At 44.0% G+C, this 17,758-nt stretch overlaps 3 protein-coding genes and 1 non-coding gene across 5 annotated transcripts; 3 read left to right on the top strand and 1 right to left on the bottom strand.

Moving 5' to 3' along the window:
• Nucleotides 1–804: 804 nt before the first annotated feature.
• LOC124051270 lies at nucleotides 805–4,034 on the top strand. The gene has a single exon (XM_046374485.1). It carries the CDS (start codon nucleotides 1,300–1,302, stop codon nucleotides 3,886–3,888), a length of 2,589 nt encoding a protein of 862 aa, XP_046230441.1. The 5' UTR covers nucleotides 805–1,299; the 3' UTR covers nucleotides 3,889–4,034.
• A 654-nt stretch (nucleotides 4,035–4,688) lies between these two features.
• On the top strand, nucleotides 4,689–4,760 carry trnae-uuc. The gene has a single exon. It is a non-coding gene; the product is annotated as a tRNA-Glu (tRNA).
• Nucleotides 4,761–5,461: 701 nt separating this feature from the next.
• On the top strand, nucleotides 5,462–9,064 carry ube2l3a (ubiquitin-conjugating enzyme E2L 3a). 2 transcript variants are annotated; one of them, XM_046374532.1, is made up of 4 exons: nucleotides 5,462–5,613; nucleotides 7,377–7,472; nucleotides 7,584–7,770; nucleotides 8,069–9,064. In XM_046374532.1, exons 1-4 carry the CDS (start codon nucleotides 5,587–5,589, stop codon nucleotides 8,221–8,223), a joined length of 465 nt encoding a protein of 154 aa, XP_046230488.1. In that variant the 5' UTR covers nucleotides 5,462–5,586; the 3' UTR covers nucleotides 8,224–9,064. The 2 variants fall into 2 exon arrangements, with proteins under 2 accessions (XP_046230488.1, XP_046230489.1); XM_046374533.1 differs by lacking the exon at nucleotides 5,462–5,613 and adding an exon at nucleotides 5,781–5,804.
• Nucleotides 9,065–9,669: 605 nt separating this feature from the next.
• ckmt2a (creatine kinase, mitochondrial 2a (sarcomeric)) lies at nucleotides 9,670–17,478 on the bottom strand. The gene is made up of 10 exons (XM_046374511.1): nucleotides 17,348–17,478; nucleotides 15,020–15,208; nucleotides 13,637–13,835; nucleotides 13,038–13,133; nucleotides 12,730–12,951; nucleotides 11,892–11,977; nucleotides 11,366–11,489; nucleotides 10,390–10,524; nucleotides 10,149–10,274; nucleotides 9,670–10,044 (listed from the first exon to the last, which is right to left on the bottom strand). The coding sequence occupies exons 2-10, from the start codon at nucleotides 15,166–15,168 to the stop codon at nucleotides 9,928–9,930; spliced, it is 1,254 nt and encodes a 417-aa protein (XP_046230467.1). The 5' UTR covers nucleotides 15,169–15,208; nucleotides 17,348–17,478; the 3' UTR covers nucleotides 9,670–9,927.
• Between the last annotated feature and the right edge of the window lie 280 nt (nucleotides 17,479–17,758).

Raw genomic sequence — 17,758 nt, forward strand, 5'->3', positions numbered from 1 at the left:
GTCCCCATTGCTTCACACATCTAACAACCATTTTGCAAATAAAAAAGAAACTCTGAGCGGAAGTCAGTTCTTTCTCTCAGAATTTTTGCACATTTTTAAAATCTGAAATCCAAGTATTAACACTTGTTTTTGAGATTACTGTTAGAGGACCTCACTCAGGACTTTCGTGTTAATACCTTTTAGTCATGGCTGTGATTTTTTTAACTGTTTAGTAGCTTACATGGTATTGTCTCATCCTTGTGTTTCAAGTCTGACTGCTACCACATTGCTTCCTTGTAAAATTCCTGTCAAACCATACTTCTTTTTTCAAGGTTTTGCCTTGTTGTGGAAAAGATGAAACACCATTTTAAAAAATAAGCTCAGGACGGAAGCCCTGCAAAGCAAATGAGAAAATATTTTTGGTGGTGTATTTTTAATTTTTTCTCACGTGTTCTCCATCTGCAAAAACAGATTTGTTTCACCGGTGATGTTTCTCCAGCGAGAAGTGAAACTGTTGTCCATCCATTGGCCACACAATTATATTATACTTTTGACTGAGAACAAAACAGACACTAGGGAGGGGTGACATTGGAAGCAATTTATGAAGAAATAAATTGTTTGTTATTTAGGTTCATGATATATAAAATATAATAGCATACTTAAATTGTGGGGCAGCATTTAAGCAACATTTTAATTTAATGCTTAAATTAATTTAATGTATAATTGTGTTAAATTGAGATGTAGTTGCTGGATTTTGAAAGCATTTTGATGAGAACTGACAGATAGTAAAGGCAACAAATGTTCACACCATCTTTATATTAGAAAGGACAATAATGAAAATAACAATTAGTAAATACAGTTACACTAACACATACATACCTCAGTTCATAGCTATGACGGGAAATGGCTGTCTGCTCTGTACTGTTTAAAGAGTAACTAAACCCTTAAACTGCTTTTTTTTCTTCTGAAAATCTCTTTAAATAGTTATTTAGTGTTACTGATCGCTACTCAAGCAGCCATCTTTTAGCAACAGTGACTTATATGGTTTCCATGGTGACAAGAATGCAATGTTTGGAAATACGCAACAAATAGAATGTCCTTTGATGTGCACTTGGGCATAGACTGTCCTTTGATGCAGCAGTCATAAATACAAGCACACGCAGTGCGAATAGTGCGAGCAGTGCAGATCGAACAGATCAAACAGTGTGATCAGGACGAACAAATTGAACAGTACAAACAGATCAAACAGTACGAAAACATCAAACAGTACAAAGAGATCGAACAGTACGAACAAACTGAATAGGGCAAACAGTTTTTACAATGGAGAAAACCCAACATAAACAAAGCAAAAAGGGCAAAAACAAAGAGAAGAAAAAGTCCCAGCAAATCCAGGAAGTAACATTCACCTCCGGTTCCTGGAATGAAAGGATTTCTGTTCTCCGTAAGAAGAACGAGACTGCTGTGTCACAGGTGGGTTCTCCAAAGAATGTAAAATATCAGCAGTTTGTCAAGTCCACAACCGTCAGGGAACAGAGCGGGGACATAACCCCTCTGAACAAAAAGGGCCAGGTAAAGAAGGAGGTATTAAACGTCAAGCAGTCTGACCCAGTGCCCAAGTATCGCATCCTCCGAAGGCAACCTGAGGATGTTCCAGAGAAGGGTGCTGCAATGAAAGACACTCCAGAGAAGGGTGCTACACCTTCAAGTGCTCGACAGCAGGGTGCTACACCTGATGGTGTACCAGGGCAAGCGGGTACATCTTCAGGTGCTGCACAGGGGACTCGGGAGACCACAAAATTAAACAGGGGCCCTGTCCAAACAAAACAACTGTGGATAGCACCACCACCCTACCGCACCCCTCTCAAAGATTCAGGTGAGGTAAAACATCGGCAGTCAGCCAACGCCACAACCGTCAGGGAACAGAGCGGGGACATAACCCGTCTGAACAAAAAGGGCCAGGTAAAGAAGGAGGTATTAAACGTCAAGCAGTCTGACCCAGTGCCCAAGTATCGCATCCTCCGAAGGCAACCTGAGGATGTTCCAGAGAAGGGTGCTGCAATGAAAGACGCTCCAGAGAAGGGTGCTACACCTTCAAGTGCTCGACAGCAGGGTGCTACACCTGATGGTGTACCAGGGCAAGCGGGTACATCTTCAGGTGCTGCACAGGGGACTCGGGAGACCACAAAATTAAACAGGGGCCCTGTCCAAACAAAACAACTGTGGATAGCACCACCACCCTACCGCACCCCTCTCAAAGATTCAGGTGAGGTAAAACATCGGCAGTCAGCCAACGCCATAACCGGCAGGGAACAGAGCGGGGACATAACCCGTCTGAACAAAAAGGGCCAGGTAAAGAAGGAGGTGTTAAACATCAAGCAGTCTGACCCAGTGCCCAAGTATCGCATCCTCCGAAGGCAACCTGAGGATGTTCCAGAGAAGGGTGCTGCAGTGAAAGACGCTCCAGAGAAGGGTGCTACACCTTCAAATGCTCGACAGCAGGCTGCTACACCTGATGGTGTACCAGAGCAAGCAGGTACATCTTCAGGTGCTGCACAGGGGACTTGGGAGGCCACAGAATTACCAAGAGGTCTTGTCCGAAGGAAACAACTGTGGATAGCACCACCACCCTACTGCACCCCTCTGAATAAGCATTCAGGTGAGTTGAAAGTCACTGATTTTAGAAGAAGCCCTGTCCAACACAAAAAGCTTTGGACAGAACCACACCACCACAACTCCCAGCATGCCAAACCAAAGCATGCTGACAGTGTCAAGACCTGTGAAGTGGTTGAAGCTACCCCACAACAGGCCACAATTCATGTCCCTGAGTCCCAGATCGCACAATTGGAGACCAGAGAGACTGAGTCCACCAACAGTCCCAAGATGGAGAATGATGCTTCGGCAGGTCTGTTGGAGCAGTTGCACCAATCACAGGAAGAGACCTGTGATGTGACTGAGGCTGTCTCCCAACAGGCCACAAATCACGTCCCTGAGCCCCAGATCGCACAATTCGAGACCAGAGAGACTGAGTCCACCAACAGTCTCAAGGTGAAGAGTGATGCTTCAGCAGGTCTGTTGGAGCAGTTAAAGGAGACAGAAGACAAGGCCTGTGAAGTGGTGGAGGCTACCCCCCAACAGGCCACAATACACGTCCCTGAGCCCCAGATCGAGCAGTTCGAGACCAGAGAGACTGAGTCCACCAACAGTCTCAAGATGGAGAGTGATGCTTCAGCAGGTCTGTTGGAGCAGTTAAAGGAGACAGAAGACAAGGCCTGTGAAGTGGTGGAGGCTACCCCCCAACAGGCCACAATACACGTCCCTGAGCCCCAGATCGAGCAGTTCGAGACCAGAGAGACTGAGTCCACCAACAGTCTCAAGATGGAGAGTGATGCTTCAGCAGGTCTGTTGGAGCAGTTAAAGGAGACAGAAGACAAGGCCTGTGAAGTGGTGGAGGCTACCCCCCAACAGGCCACAATACACGTCCCTGAGCCTCAGATCGAGCAGTTGGAAATCAGAGAGACTGAGTGCACTAACAGTCTCGAGACAGAGAATGATGTTTCAACAGCTCCGATAGAGTGTCAGCAGGTCAGGAAAGCTCTTCAGAACCAAGAGGAGAGCCAGAAGGAACAAGACATGCATCTGACCAAGGTGACAGAGGAGAACAACAGACAGATAGCTACGCGGAAGAAGAGACAGAGTGAGTTGGAGAGTCAACAGCTGCAGGGACAGGAGGAAAACTCCCATCTCCAGGGCCTCAGCGACAGCCAGCACACCCTGGAGGTGGACAAAAGCCAGCAGACAAGATGGGACAGCATGACAGAAACCATTGCCAAACTAGAAGAGCAAGTGAAGAAGATGAAAAAGCCAAAAAAACCCTCTCTGTGGAAGCGATTCATCCGGTTATTCAAATAAACTAGATGACAATCTTCCACCTCACTAATCCTCCAATCAACTTCCCAGCGCCAACTCCTACTACCACTAAATAAAATTTTGATATTCATCGTCCTGCTACTGGGGGTTTTCTCTGGGTGCTCCAGTTCCCCCACCCTCAAAGACATCTACATTAAAAAAAAAAATAAAGTCAGCAGGCAAGACGCGACGATACGACGAGAACCTAGAAGAACAACTGAAAAAGATGGAAAAAAAGCCATAAAAAAACCTGTCTGCTGAGAAGATTCATTTGGTTATTCAAATGAACTAGAGGACAATCTGCCACCTTACTCATCCCCCAATCTGATCCTCCAACCCACTTCCCCCAACACTCACCACCTTACTACTCGCCCAGCCATCTGTGAATGAGGCGGGTGGGTTCTTTGAATTACATCTCCAGAGGTTCCAAGTCTTCTCAGAGAGCATGGGCTGGACATGCAGTGTCTCAAAGGGCCTATAAAGCCTTCTAAGACATTGTGTGTAACCTGTGGGGAAGAACTTCTTTTCATTTCTTTTCGTTTCATTTTTCATTTTCATCCCTCATCCCAAAATTGTGATCTTAAAAAAAATAAAAAATAATACTAACTGTATTTAAATGTGAATTGCATGTGTTTATCTACAGCTAAAACTATAATTACAACATTAAAAACATCATGACAGAAACAGTGTTATAAAATTGAATCCCACATTAGAGTAGTGGAATGACGGGGGTGCAGATCCCAAAACACCAGTCATGTAAAATGTCATTTTCACTGTGAAAATGCCAATAAATAAATGAATACTCCCATATGGTCTAGCGGTTAGGATTCCTGGTTTTCACCCAGGCGGCCTGGGTTCGACTCCCAGTATGGGAATTGCTGCTGTGTTTTCCCAGCCTTGGATCAATAAGTTGCTGTGTTTTCCCAGCCTTGGATCAATAAGTTGCTGACTAGCATCCCAGTTAATGCAAAAGTGTTCAAACAGGTTGGGGGTGGATGGAGCTTAGGCAAGCTATACCAACTAGTGCCAGTGTTCGCAATGATGGCCTTTGGCAAAAAGCTTTGAAGTAACTGTGCACCTCCATAATGTGGGTGGGGCCTCAGTGGAGAGGATGGACTGGCATTAGTGTCAGATTTTTAAGTGTTGAGTGAATTTTCCTTCAACTTAAGATATTCAAGAGTGTCTTCTAAAGGAATAAACACACATCATTTTTTCCTTATTGTTAAGCTTTAATAGGATGAACAGACCTTCATCCACTCTGAGTTAGACTTTTCATGTGCTGTGTAGTGACAGTTTAGTACCACACGGGGGCAAATGTGTCCTGCATTGTGCTGTTAATTCCTTGCTCAGTATAATGGATGCTTGCTTTGTCCTGCCAGTTTTCTGCATTTGCATAACACACCAGCTGTCCCATGTTAAACCATCTTCAAAAACTATGCACACAAGAACAACATGCTACAATAAATATAATTTCTTTTTTTACGTCAATAAACAATTCATTTGAAAACTCTATTTTATGCAATCTGTGAATACTTATTATTTATCTCCTCCGTCTGATCCTGAGTCCATCCTTTGCACTCCAGGCTGGTAGGTGGCGCTAAACACACGGGGAGGGTGGGTATCAGCCACTGATGAACAAAATCAAGAAGAAGTTGAGGAGAAAAAGGAAAGAAACCGGAAGAAGACAACATCGGCACCACAATGACTTCGCTTAGGAGACTACACAAGGTAAAAATCTCGAATTATTTAATTTATGTCATTTCGAAGAGGTTTAAATAACTTGATTCGCTTCAAGCGTGTCGCTACAGGCCCGTCGACAAGGAGAAAATGTCGCGAAGGCAAGCGTTAAGCGTCCCTCTGTCCGGCAGCATGAAAGGATAATGACGTCCTAGAGGCAGACGGTGACTGAGAGATAACTAGTAAGTTAGTTAGAGACGCCAGCGGGGCGTGACTCAGCACTGAGAGAAAAGTGGCAGATATTGTATTAAGTTGTACGATATGTGTATCTTTGGAGGGGAACTTATTAAAATGGCTTCTTGGTGAGGACTGTGGCGGCTTGTTGTACGCGCTGTCACCGTCTGAAAAGATGGAGACTTTGGGGTTGGGACGTGACGTCGGACCTGAGCCGGTCGAGCTGCCGTACAGTAAAACAGTCACATCGTGAAGGCGGACCAGATAACAGTCAGTAAAGTCAGTCATAAGTGGTTAAATCTGTGCTTAAAACGTATTTGACTCGATTGTAGTGGACTTACTGTATGTGCTGCTCAGTCTCACACTTACACTTTCGTTGTGACACACCACCATTTTTGGTTTTGATTTCTTGGCTCTGAGATGCAACAAAGCCTCTGCGTTAGGAATTCCCCATGTGATGATATCAGTGAAGTCTCCGCTTCCTGAACTCCCCCGAAGAAACCAGTTTTTACTCTTCAGGTATACGACAGCGGTGAGCGTGCTCACCGGAAGTGGAGAAGTTTGTAGAGGTTTCCTCCCTGCTGTCACTTTAAACTTTAAAAACTAATGCTGACTCTCTAGCTCTTCTGTAATTCATGACCCCACAGCGAAATGACCAGAGCTGCGGCTGACAGATATTTTCAATATTAATTAATCAGCCAGTTATTTTTTTAAATTAATTGTTCAGTCTATAAGACATCAGAAAATTCTGGGAAATGTCCCCCACCACATCTACAGTACAAAACAAGGTCTTTTTGGCGACCAACAGTACAAAATCAACAAGAAATCTGGTTGAATTTCCTCTAACTAAATAACAGGTCATTGTTTTTACGAAAAGTGTGTAAATTCCCAGCTTCCTGAAGAGGAAATGAGACATTTAAAGATGTCACCTGAGGAAACTGTGATAATAAATATTTGTTGCTCAACAAGCATGCAGAGCAGCAGTAACAGAATGTATGTGCCAGTAAAGATGTCGTAATTTACATAACCATAATTCTGCCATGTCAGGCACTCATAAAAACACAGAAGCACACAAGAAAGAGTTTAAGGAGACAACATCACTACACAGTGAAACCTGTGATATGAAAGTGTGATGGTGCTGCAGTACTCGTGTGAAAGGCCTGTGATGAAACTGTACTTTGAAAGCGGAGCGGAGGAGATGGATGTGACTCACTGTGAGACACTGATGTCACTGTCTGTAGTGTGACTGGACTCGTCCATCAGGGCCACAGTACGCAGCGGCTGCGGGTGTCATGACTTCCACTTCCAATTTCTAATTTGAAACTGAAATGAGACTCAATCTGAGTTAGGAAAATCAAAAGCAGAATCAGCGATTCTCTCTGTACTTTCCCTCCGCCCTCGTCTAAAACCGCGACACCCGCAGTGTGTGTGTGTAGCCATTCACACATAGAAGTCGACTTAATGGCAGACGTGTTGCATTAGAGTGTAGAGGCGTACCTAATAATTTGGCCGCAGAGTGTATGCGAGTCAATGGTGTCCCAGTAATCTCAGGATTTTCTCTGATTCCGTTTTTGTTTCAGGAGCTTGATGACATGCGCAAGTATGGGGTTAAGAACTTCCGCAACATTCAAGTGGATGAATCCAACATTTTGAGCTGGCAAGGGCTCATCGTTCCTGTAAGTGTTGAACGGGGGGCAAACAGAGCTTGTGTTGCTCTTCAAAACTGTTCACAGAACTTACATTACAGCAAAACAACTTTTTTTGTCAAACTCTTGTTTTCTCCCAAGGACAGTCCCCCATATGACAAGGGAGCATTTCGGATTGAGCTGCTCTTCCCTGCGGAGTACCCCTTCAAGCCACCCAAGATCACTTTTAAGACAAAAATCTACCATCCCAACATTGACGAGAAGGGTCAGGTCTGCCTGCCCATCATCAGCGTCGAGAACTGGAAACCAGCCACGAAAACTGACCAGGGTGAGGCGCACGTCCATGTTTAACTGCTGCTGTCACATCTTTGTTTCAGAGAAGCTTGTTGATCTGCCTTTTTTTAAAAAATTGAACTCTGTAAGCCTTCTCGTGGACAGAGACTTTGTTTTTAGGATGTCTGTCCATCGGTCCACTTCTTATGAACATGATATCTCAGGAACACCTCAAGGGAAGTTCTTTAGTAGTTGTTTTAGTTGTTTTTTTTTTCATTTAAAGCTGTGTAAAGATGGAGTCATTTGAAAATGAAAACACAGACGTTTCTCCTGTCTCTATTTTTGTCCTCCAGTGATTCAGAGTCTCATCAACCTGGTGAGCTCCCCTCAGCCGGAGCATCCACTGAGGGCCGACCTGGCAGAGGAATACAGCAAAGATCGTGCAAAATTCATGAAGAATGCCGAGGAGTTCACAAAGAAACACAGTGAAAAGCGACCCGTCGACTGACGACGCCACACTGACGCTCTCAGGTGTTGGCCTCGTTTCTGTTTCCTGTTTAAAGACACACCCTGACTCGGCAAACTACATAGAGATGCCCTTTTCTCGCGTTTCTGCATTATTTTAGCACTCTCCCCAACCACTCCTTAATAGAGGCTCGTGTTTCTGTTTCACTTTGCCAAAAAAAGGAAAAAAAAGCAGGACTTTTCGGTGAGTAAGCAGCCTCTGGCCTCTAGGTGTCACCTTTTGGTTGTTTTGACTTCTTTCTACTGATTTCTTTATAGAAAAATTATGGGAGGTGGCATCGTGGAAAGTAAAATGTCAGAAAAAAAAAATTAAAAAGTGCTGTTCTGCTTAAATGTTGAAATGTTTTCTTTGATTAATCATCAACTCATGCAGATCTGTTTACACATTTAAAATTTTTTTGTGTTTCCAGAAGTAACCAAATGCGCAGGCTGTTGTTCATATCCTGTCTTCATTTTCCTTTTGTCTCCTTTTCCCCTAAGACACACTGTACTTTGTGAAATGATCTGTTTCAGGACACGGAAATTTAAAGTTTGTTAGTGATACAGACTTCCATGTGTAAACACAGAAATTTATGAAACTGCAGCGACATTCATGCACCCTTTGAAATGTTTTTGTATGTTGAGATGTTGGGGAAAAGTCTGTTCTGATTAAAATTCTTCTGTCTTCTGCGTGTCTGGATGTTGGACGAAGTTCTGCAGGCACAGCAGTCTCCTCTTTTCTTTAATCTTGTTAATTTATCTTGTTGAAGCACACGCCATTAACCAAGCTGTTCAGTTCTGCAGAAGTAACGAGAATAAAATCAATGTTGGTTTTAAAACAGAAAGCAGACTCGCCTCTTCCCTTCCGTGTTCTCAACCGGCCGCGCATTTTCACTAAACACGAAACCTTAATCTGATAGCTGACACATCGTAGCACACGCTCACAAGGCAACACATCCAGCTGCATCACCTGCTTGTGTTAGATCATGTGACTTATTTGCAACCACCGCTGTGATGTCAAAATAATGAAAAATGACATAATAAATAACAGCATAACATGATAAAGTGGTGAAGGATTGGATCAGAATACTCAGTTACAAGGAACAGGCATGTATTGAGTATTATCAGCTCAAAAATACTTCTGTCAAAAAAAAGTTTCACTTTTCTATCTGACATTATTATTGATGCTGATGTTTGAACTACTTTTTAGCTCATAAGAAAATTAATTTCATTACAGGTCCTACAGGACTGCAACAATGTCTAAATCATTCTCCACAGGTTTCTAAACTAGTTTTGGCTTTTTTTTCAGCATAAAGATGGGAAAATGTTAAACCCCAGAAAGCTGTAAATATTAAACAGGTGAATTTCCCCACTGCGGGATCAATAAAGTTCATCTTATCTTATCTTAAACACAAGACCAGGGAAAGTTAAAAAGTCAAGGACTGCAGAGTCAAAGTGTTAAATATTGTTGGTTTTATTGAGTCAGGGTTACAGTGAAGACCTTAACCTGAGGTAGAATTCTCCCCTAACTGCACTTCATGTCTAAGATTAGGTTACCCTAACTATTTGCAATCTTTTTAGGAGGAATAAGGAAACAACTTCCTGTGTGGCAGCGGACGGGTGTGGTTCTGAGCTTCTCCGTCGGCTCTGGGAGGGCGCAGAGAACCACCCTCCTTTTCACACTGACGTGTGATTTCAAGTCCAGCTTTTACTTCCTGAACTGGAGGATGGGAGCTGGGATTTTGATGTCTTGTCCCTTTTCCAGCCTCTTCTCACACTCAATCAGGTAGTTGACCCCATCAATCACCAGCTGGACCAGCTCCACCTGAAAGTACACAAGGCCAACTTCATTTCTGCAGCAAGAAAGCGACTCTGAGGTGCGTCGATGTAAGCCTAGCAGTGCATGCAGTGTGGCTGATTGATCCTCACCTCAGATTTGCCCAGACGGTCGTTGTTGGAAATGTCAAAGGTGTCTCCAGTAGCGGCCGTGTCCACTCCCCCTGTGCCTCTTTTCTGCAGCCGCAGGTTGTCGAGGATTTTGGAGAAACGTGGGTCCTGCAGAGCAATTTCAATCATTTGTGAGTTGTTAGTAAGCACAATAAAATGCTTCTCATCTGTGTTCGTGTTGCGCTGTAAACTCTTACAGTATGAGCGGTAAGATGTGTGTTACCTTGCTGAGTTTCGGCAGGCGAACATGCACGCCCGCCCTGAGGCCGGTGCCCAGGTTGGAGGGACATGTGAGGATGTAGCCCAGTCTCTCGTTCCACATGAATTCCCAGCCTCTCTCCTGGATCAGATGCTCCACCTGTGGGACAGAAAGACAAACCGGTTCCATGTGGAAAACACATCATCATTATTTCTGCCTGAAATATTCTTGATAGATTTTATTGTCTTTGATTATTATCTGTGTAAAATCTGCATGTATGCATACATTTCTGTCCAAATTAGTTTTCGCTGAGCCACAACCCAATGTCCATTAAGGCTGAATGTCCATTTGGATGGGGGGAAGCTGCCTAGATGTAAATTTTGGATCCACTTTTCTGTGGACGCCACACAGTGAAACAACAACAACAGCCTGAAGTTAGGGGCTGCTGTTTCATCAGCCACACTGACTGTGAATGAGTAATGGTGTTAAGAAGACAACAGGAAGTTGTCTTCTCAACTTTACTGCCTCACAGCCGACTAACTCTGCTGTCGGAGTCTCCAGCTGCGAGCTGCTCGATGGGGCTAAACTTAGGCACAGTGGAGCTTCGAGCTAAATGTCAGCATGCTAATACCCCCCCAATGACATAGCTAACATACTGATGCAGGTATAATGTTTACCATGTTCACCATCTTAGTCTGACGAGCTATAAGTTTGCAGCATTAACATGCTAACATTTGCTGATCAGCACTAAGCACACAGTTCAGTTGAAGCTGAAGCATCTGACTGACTGCAAAGCAAAAGCTGACCCCTCTATCCAACATTTGTTGATATATTTTACTGAAGAAAACAAAGAAATTGATCTGGTGATGACACAAGTGGAGGAGGGAGGAGTAGAGACATTTCAGTCTGGACCAGAATGGTGGACTGACTGACTGATTGTTGCTATAGCAACACGTAAATCATCAGTGTGAGTGCTGGATTCGTGATCATTTCACTGTACCTGTTTGAGTCCTCTGCAGAATCTCTCAAACACTCTCTTCATGTTGCCTCCCTTCTCCATGGAGATGACTCTGGTGTGGTCCTCCTCATTCACCCAGATCAGGAAGGTCTTCTCATTGTTGTGCCTGAGGAGAACCAACTGGAGGAACTAAATAAACTGCTCTCCAGGTGAGACACATGTTCCATTACTGCAGGTGACTCATGGTCGTAGAGGACCTGATTTCTTTAGACTCTCTGATACTCATGCTGTTTGTCAGTGCAGAATTAATCTGTGCAACAGTGTTGAGAAACACATTCATCTATAATACACAATGCACATCAAATGGCAAACACAAAAACAATTTCCTGTTCCTGTTTATTTATTTTCCTCCGACGTGTCAAAGCCAGAGCAATAACTGAATTCTTCTACTGAGCTCCAAGGGATGTAGAAAGATATATTGAATATGTCAGTAACGTGGATCAGGATGCGGAAGTTAGAGTCTACAGGGTCACACAGCAGACATGCAGAAGAGCTGAATAAACCCTACCAGATGCCCCTGGCGTCCGGCCAGTCTCTGGCCATAAAGGCACATGTCAACAATGGAGAGACAGGCTTGTCAAACAAGAAGTGGTCCTAAAGATGGTTGGGGTAAAAGGAAGTTGAGACCAGCAGAAGAGGGGGAGAAAAGAGGTAGGAGGATGTTAAAGAGGAACAGATGGACTCCTATAACTGAGAGTTTGGGGAAGAAACTACTCTGTATTCTTTTGGTGAAGAGAAGAGTGTGCAGGGTAGGCAGGGCTTCACAGACCAGGACTACAGGAGGGGGGGCAGCGCTAACAGCAATGTGATTTCACTGAACTGAGTTAGCCTTACCAGATCCCTCTGGAATCAGGCCAGTCTCGGGCCATGAAGGCCGAGGTGAGTAATGGAGACACAGGCTTGTCAAACAGGAAGTGATCCTAACGTGCCGCAGTGTGAAATAACCAGAACATGAAGGTCAATAAATCTATGTTAGCTGTGGGACTGATTGGTCCTCATCTATAGAGAACAAGTGTTATATGTGCATGGAGCTGACATATTTATACTAGGTGTACTGAGAGGAGTACTGCAGGAACTGAGTGTTGTACTATGATAAAGTCAGAACAAGAAGAACAGTCAACAGTGATGCAGGAGAAACCGAGCTATCATGAGTTCAGGTGGAAACAGACAGGTGTGTATCACGTCTTTTAGTCCAGAGGCTTTCTGTTATAAATTTGACCTGAAATAAAAATACAAGAGCTCAAATTCCTCACATGACTTTGAGAAACCAAAAATGATTCATCAAAGAACACAGGAATTTCTGAAGCCAGTTTTTTTTTTCCATAGACAAGGCAAATGAAACTCACATCAATGAGTTGCTGCTGCTCCTTCTCCGTCATATCTCCCAGGCTGTAGTAGCGTCCGGCCAGGTCTCCCTTCAGGCCGGCCAGAGCCGTCACCGTCACCCGCTCCACCTCACGCCGCTCGGCCCTCGAACAGGCCGGGGGGAGGCTCAGGCCCCGGATACTGCGGCCAGTCCGGACACGGGACGACAGAACGTAATTCTCATCGAACATGCCGCTGGTTACCTGGAGGTCAGTGCAGGCGAGAAAGAAAGAAATTATTGATTTATACATGTAGGATCACATGGATCTTGCAGTGATGGTGTAAGCACCTTGGAGGCATCCAGGTCAGTGGGGTGTGTCATGGTTCTGGGGTCGTAGCCGTTGTGCCTGTCTTTGATGACGGGGTCGAAGAGTTCGGCAAACACCTGGAAGGATAGGTAGACAGGTGTAGATTTGATCTCAGGAGGGGGAGAACAAAGAACAAACAAATCCTTTTCAAGATTTAAAGTTAATCTCTACTTAAAATTCTGTTCAGCTTCCTCGATGGAGACCTGATATCACAAGATAGATAGTGTAAAGACACTTGTCCTTTTCCGTCTTTGGTTGATGTTCAACTCCAACATCTTTTCAGAGAATATCAGATGTCAGTAAAATACAGATTAGGCGTTGTTTTAAGTAAAAAGCTAAAAATGTACCTCAAACGCCAACATGGCCAGAAAAAGTATAAAAGAGTTGAAAATCACTAAAAGTCTGACCATGTTACAGTTGCAGCTATGTGAACGTAAAGTCGCTCTTTTGTTTGGTAAACCAGCCAGCATTCAGAACCGACTCTGCAAGGTTTCAGTGAAAGGTAAATGAGTTACACGACTGTTGGGTGTGTAGTCTTTCTAGTTCTTTCCAGTCTTACTTTCCAGGTGACTTTTCTCACCTCGTAGCTCTCCTCATCACCAGCCACGCAGCCCACCGTCTTGATGAAAGGGTGTCCTGGGTTGTCCACTCCAGTTTGGATGCACTGGTCCAGTGTCCAGTTGTTGGGGGTGACCTTGTCCCTCAGTCTGGCATAAATGGCTGGAGTCAGAGCTGAGGCCATGCAGTTATTGTGCTTCCTCAGGTCAGGGAAGTCAGAGCTACAGCAGTGGAAGAATTGCAAAGATTTTAAGCGTTTAAGGGTTTAAGTAGAGTTATTTTATAGAGTAGCTGTGCTTAGACTTATGATCCTGCGTGGACTGCAGATTAGTGGTAACAGTATGCTTTTTTTTAAACAACCAATCTGAAAACTGAGAAACACAAGTCATAACATGCAAATATGAGAACTGTGACAGCCTGATACAGTCAAATATTCAAGGTATGTGGTTCTGCAAGGGTTTCCTGTCATTTTACATTCTACTGTTCAGGGATTTTATTTGGTTGATACTTACATGTTTTGACCTTTGAGTTGAGACAAGTTCTGATTTTTGTTGCTTAAAGCTGCATTAATTTATGTTTTGACATAAAGGTAGAGCTACATAAATTAATGGGGCAGCACTACAAGATGTTTAGCTATAATATTTATCTGCTAAATTCTCAGCTATGTTCACCAGTTATTAGCAGACCAAAAATATGAGATTAAAGTCCCTTAAGTGTTCTGTAGGGGCAATGCAGAGCTGGAGACGATTCTCCGTGAGTTTGTCACTACAAACAAGACTTTCTGTTAGGTCATTTGATGCATTCATAATAAAAAATAAAGATTACTGCAGCTTTGAGTCCGACTGAAATCCAAATCTCGTGTGTATGTGTGTGTGTGTGTTTGTGTGTGTGTGTGTGTGTGAGAGAGAGAGAGAGAGAGAGAGAGAGAGTCAGTAATGGAGAGAGTGAGTCAAAGGTAACGTGGATGAAACCTGAGAGTGTCAGTGATACCAGCGGACGGTGCCAGTATGGCTGCCGTGACCTCCTGTGCTCCTTCATGCTAACAGATGTTCACAAACGTGATAACGCAGCCAAAAACTGATCCTCAGAATGTGTTTGATACCACGCATTAAATACACGACTGAGTTCACAGACTGTTCTCTGCTGCTGTCAGCTTTCAGTTGCTTCTGCTGTGGAAACACAAAGCAGTGAGTCATTCTTCTGAAATGTTCAAGTGAATGTGAAGCAGCCTGTTTCTCTGTTGTTAGGGCAGATAATTATAGAGCTTGGACTATTCACTGACTCATCAAGGTCATCCATCCACTGCACATACAACAAACACAGGGGATGGATGCACACTAACCAATCAGAACATTTTGCAGCATCTTCCTTCATGCTGAATGCTGCTGATGTTACCCCGTCTCACCTGGGAGGATAGAGTTTCTTCTTCGCCTCGGCAGCCAATGAGCCGTTTTCACTCAATAAGAAGCCGGTCGCCATTGTTCCCGCTCCCAAACTGGCCAACAGCACGGCCGTGTTACGGCTGGAGATCAAACGTGTGAAAGAGCTCGCCATCTTTCTGCTAGCTTGTTAATCTTTGCCAGAAGCAAATGAGCTGGAGAGAAAAATAACAGGAAACACAGTTTGACGCATGTTGATGAGGGTTCAACCTGTGGCTCAACGTTCACAGTACTCAAGTTAGCATCAAGACAGGCAGAGCTCCAATGGTAGCTGGCTGGCATCAGCGGGTTCATTCATACCTGTGCAGCTATCAGCCAACTAATCTCTTCCAATCATAGTCATGCAGACGCACAGGGCTGCCATTTTAACACTTGTCACTATGTTGACCTATTTTAACCTCCTCAGTGGAAATATAAAGTGCTCCACAAGAGAGGCATCAACAGTTTTGTGTTTTGAATAAATAATGTGAACTTTGGGTCCCATTAGCAACCAAGCTAAGTAGCTCACGAGCTGGAGAGTTTCTTTCTCCCTCTGTAATAATTCTTTATTGGATGAAATGATGTAACTACGATCCTGAGGACAACATGGCAGAGCAGAGCAAACAGTCCGATACAGCCGCTCATTACTGCTAACACTAAAATGCGATTAGCTTTTACCTTTTAAAAAGGAGATTGGCTTTTATTTTGCACATTTTAAATGTATTTTTCACTTTTTGATGTAAATTCATTCTACTTTATAATGATGATTCTTGACTTTTGCAGTGCTTGTTTTATATCTTTCATTTATTTCGATTTATTATTTACCAAAAGACAAATTTCTTGACCTGAAAACCTGCACAGCTCTGACTCTGATTTAGTTCCTCTGACTGAATATGCTGCCTCACACCTGCCCCCCAACACGTTTTAGTTTAATACAGTAACGAGCTTAGAGCAGGAGGGGCCGCAGCAGATGCTCTTAGCCTCTTAGCGTTATCACAGTCTCTCCCACCCACAGGATGACAGGTTTCATATGCCCACTAATGCTTCGTTAATGTACAGGTACCCAAAGACGTCTGAGAGCAGAGACGGCTCTAATGCACGGGAAGAAATTAGCTGGCCAAAACATATTCAGTATCGTCTCAATGTCCATCTGAATCAATTTAAAAAGTTGCATTTAAAAATGCAACAGTTTGGACTAGAAGGTCATGTTCCAGGTTGCCCTTCACACAGGGTGGGAAGTGTCCACGAGACTGTGTCTTAATATAGAGGGAGGCTGTGAGGACATCAGCACTCCTGTTAATCCTGGTCAAAGATGGCTGATCAGTTGTCTGCACTGCACTGATGACCAAGGAGTAATTCACTTCCTCCAGGAAGTGACAGGATTTTTATCAAATGAATTTACCCTCGGCTCTTTCTTTCCCCTCTCACTCTGCGGACGTTAATGACTGTGGACTCAGGACCTTGGCTCAGTGGTAATATTATTTATAGATCACTGGAGGGCAGTTGTGCTGCCAGGATCCAGTGCCAAGAAAGAAGCCAGCTCTGGCTGACACTGCAGTCCGAACTGGTCACAAGACCAGACCCTCATGAGGCCAGTTCAGCAGTGCGCACGTATGGAAACGGGCAGATAAAGAACACGGAGCAGCAGATGTGAGGATAAAAATCAGGTCAGAGGAGAAGCAACAATGATAAATGGACATGCAATCATTTTCACAGGAAGAAGGTGAATAGTTAAAACAGTTATCAATAAGATGCTCTGCTCTGGCCTAATAAAGCCTCCCCTGCTAAGTGACACTGTGGATCGTGTGGTCTTATGGTCAGGATTACGACGAGACCACTACAGACCTCGGATCAGCCTCCCCTCCTCTGAGCAGGGTGACCTTTTAACTCTGAGGGAGTATGTGCTGGACGTAGGAGCACCTACGTCCTCTCCAGAGGACACAGGACAGTTAACACCTCTTTGGGTATTTAAAATAAAACAGTTAGGAAAGATGTAAGAAATATGTGTGCACCGAAAAGCTGCTCGGAGAGATTTCTTTTACTTCAAATCCATAAATGAAGTTAATCCTTTTTTTTTCCCACTTGTCCTGCCTCTAACTTCTACCTTTTACATTTGAAACATTTTGACGCACACAGTCTCTCTGGTAAATCCTCTCAGATTAACAACAAATGTCAAAAGTATGTAAAAAAGACACCAAAAGTCACCAGCCTTGCATGCTCTACACATGATTTTACAAACAGTCTGTGATCAAAGTGTAAGCACTGAAAGTTAATGGAGCCAATCTAGAAGAGAAATAAAAAAGAAGGTACAGTACCTGTGGAAAAGCTGCTCTGCCTTCTTGCTGAAGGTCTCTAGTTTAAGAGCTTTTCACTCTCTGCTCACAGGGGGCTCCACCCCCTCATGTGGGATTAAAACCTGTAGGCCAATCATAAGTTCAGGAAGAGACCTCGATAAACCAATAAAGGGCCACCAACACTGGCTACAACAGCACAGACTTCTCATGATTAACCATGAGCGCCCAGGGTCCGATATCACTGACCAGTTTGACCTTGATATTTTCAACTGCGACCACACACACACACACACACACACACACCCCGAGAGCTCAACACACAGCCACACAGGAAGACACGCAAACAGAACTGAAGAAAACATTTATGCGACGTGCTGCACAGACAAACCACACAATCGAAAAGACAGCTGCAAATGAAGAAACAAAAACAAA

Source organism: Scatophagus argus, chromosome 20 (assembly GCF_020382885.2).
Source record: "Scatophagus argus isolate fScaArg1 chromosome 20, fScaArg1.pri, whole genome shotgun sequence".
Taxonomy (NCBI): Eukaryota; Metazoa; Chordata; class Actinopteri; family Scatophagidae; genus Scatophagus; species Scatophagus argus.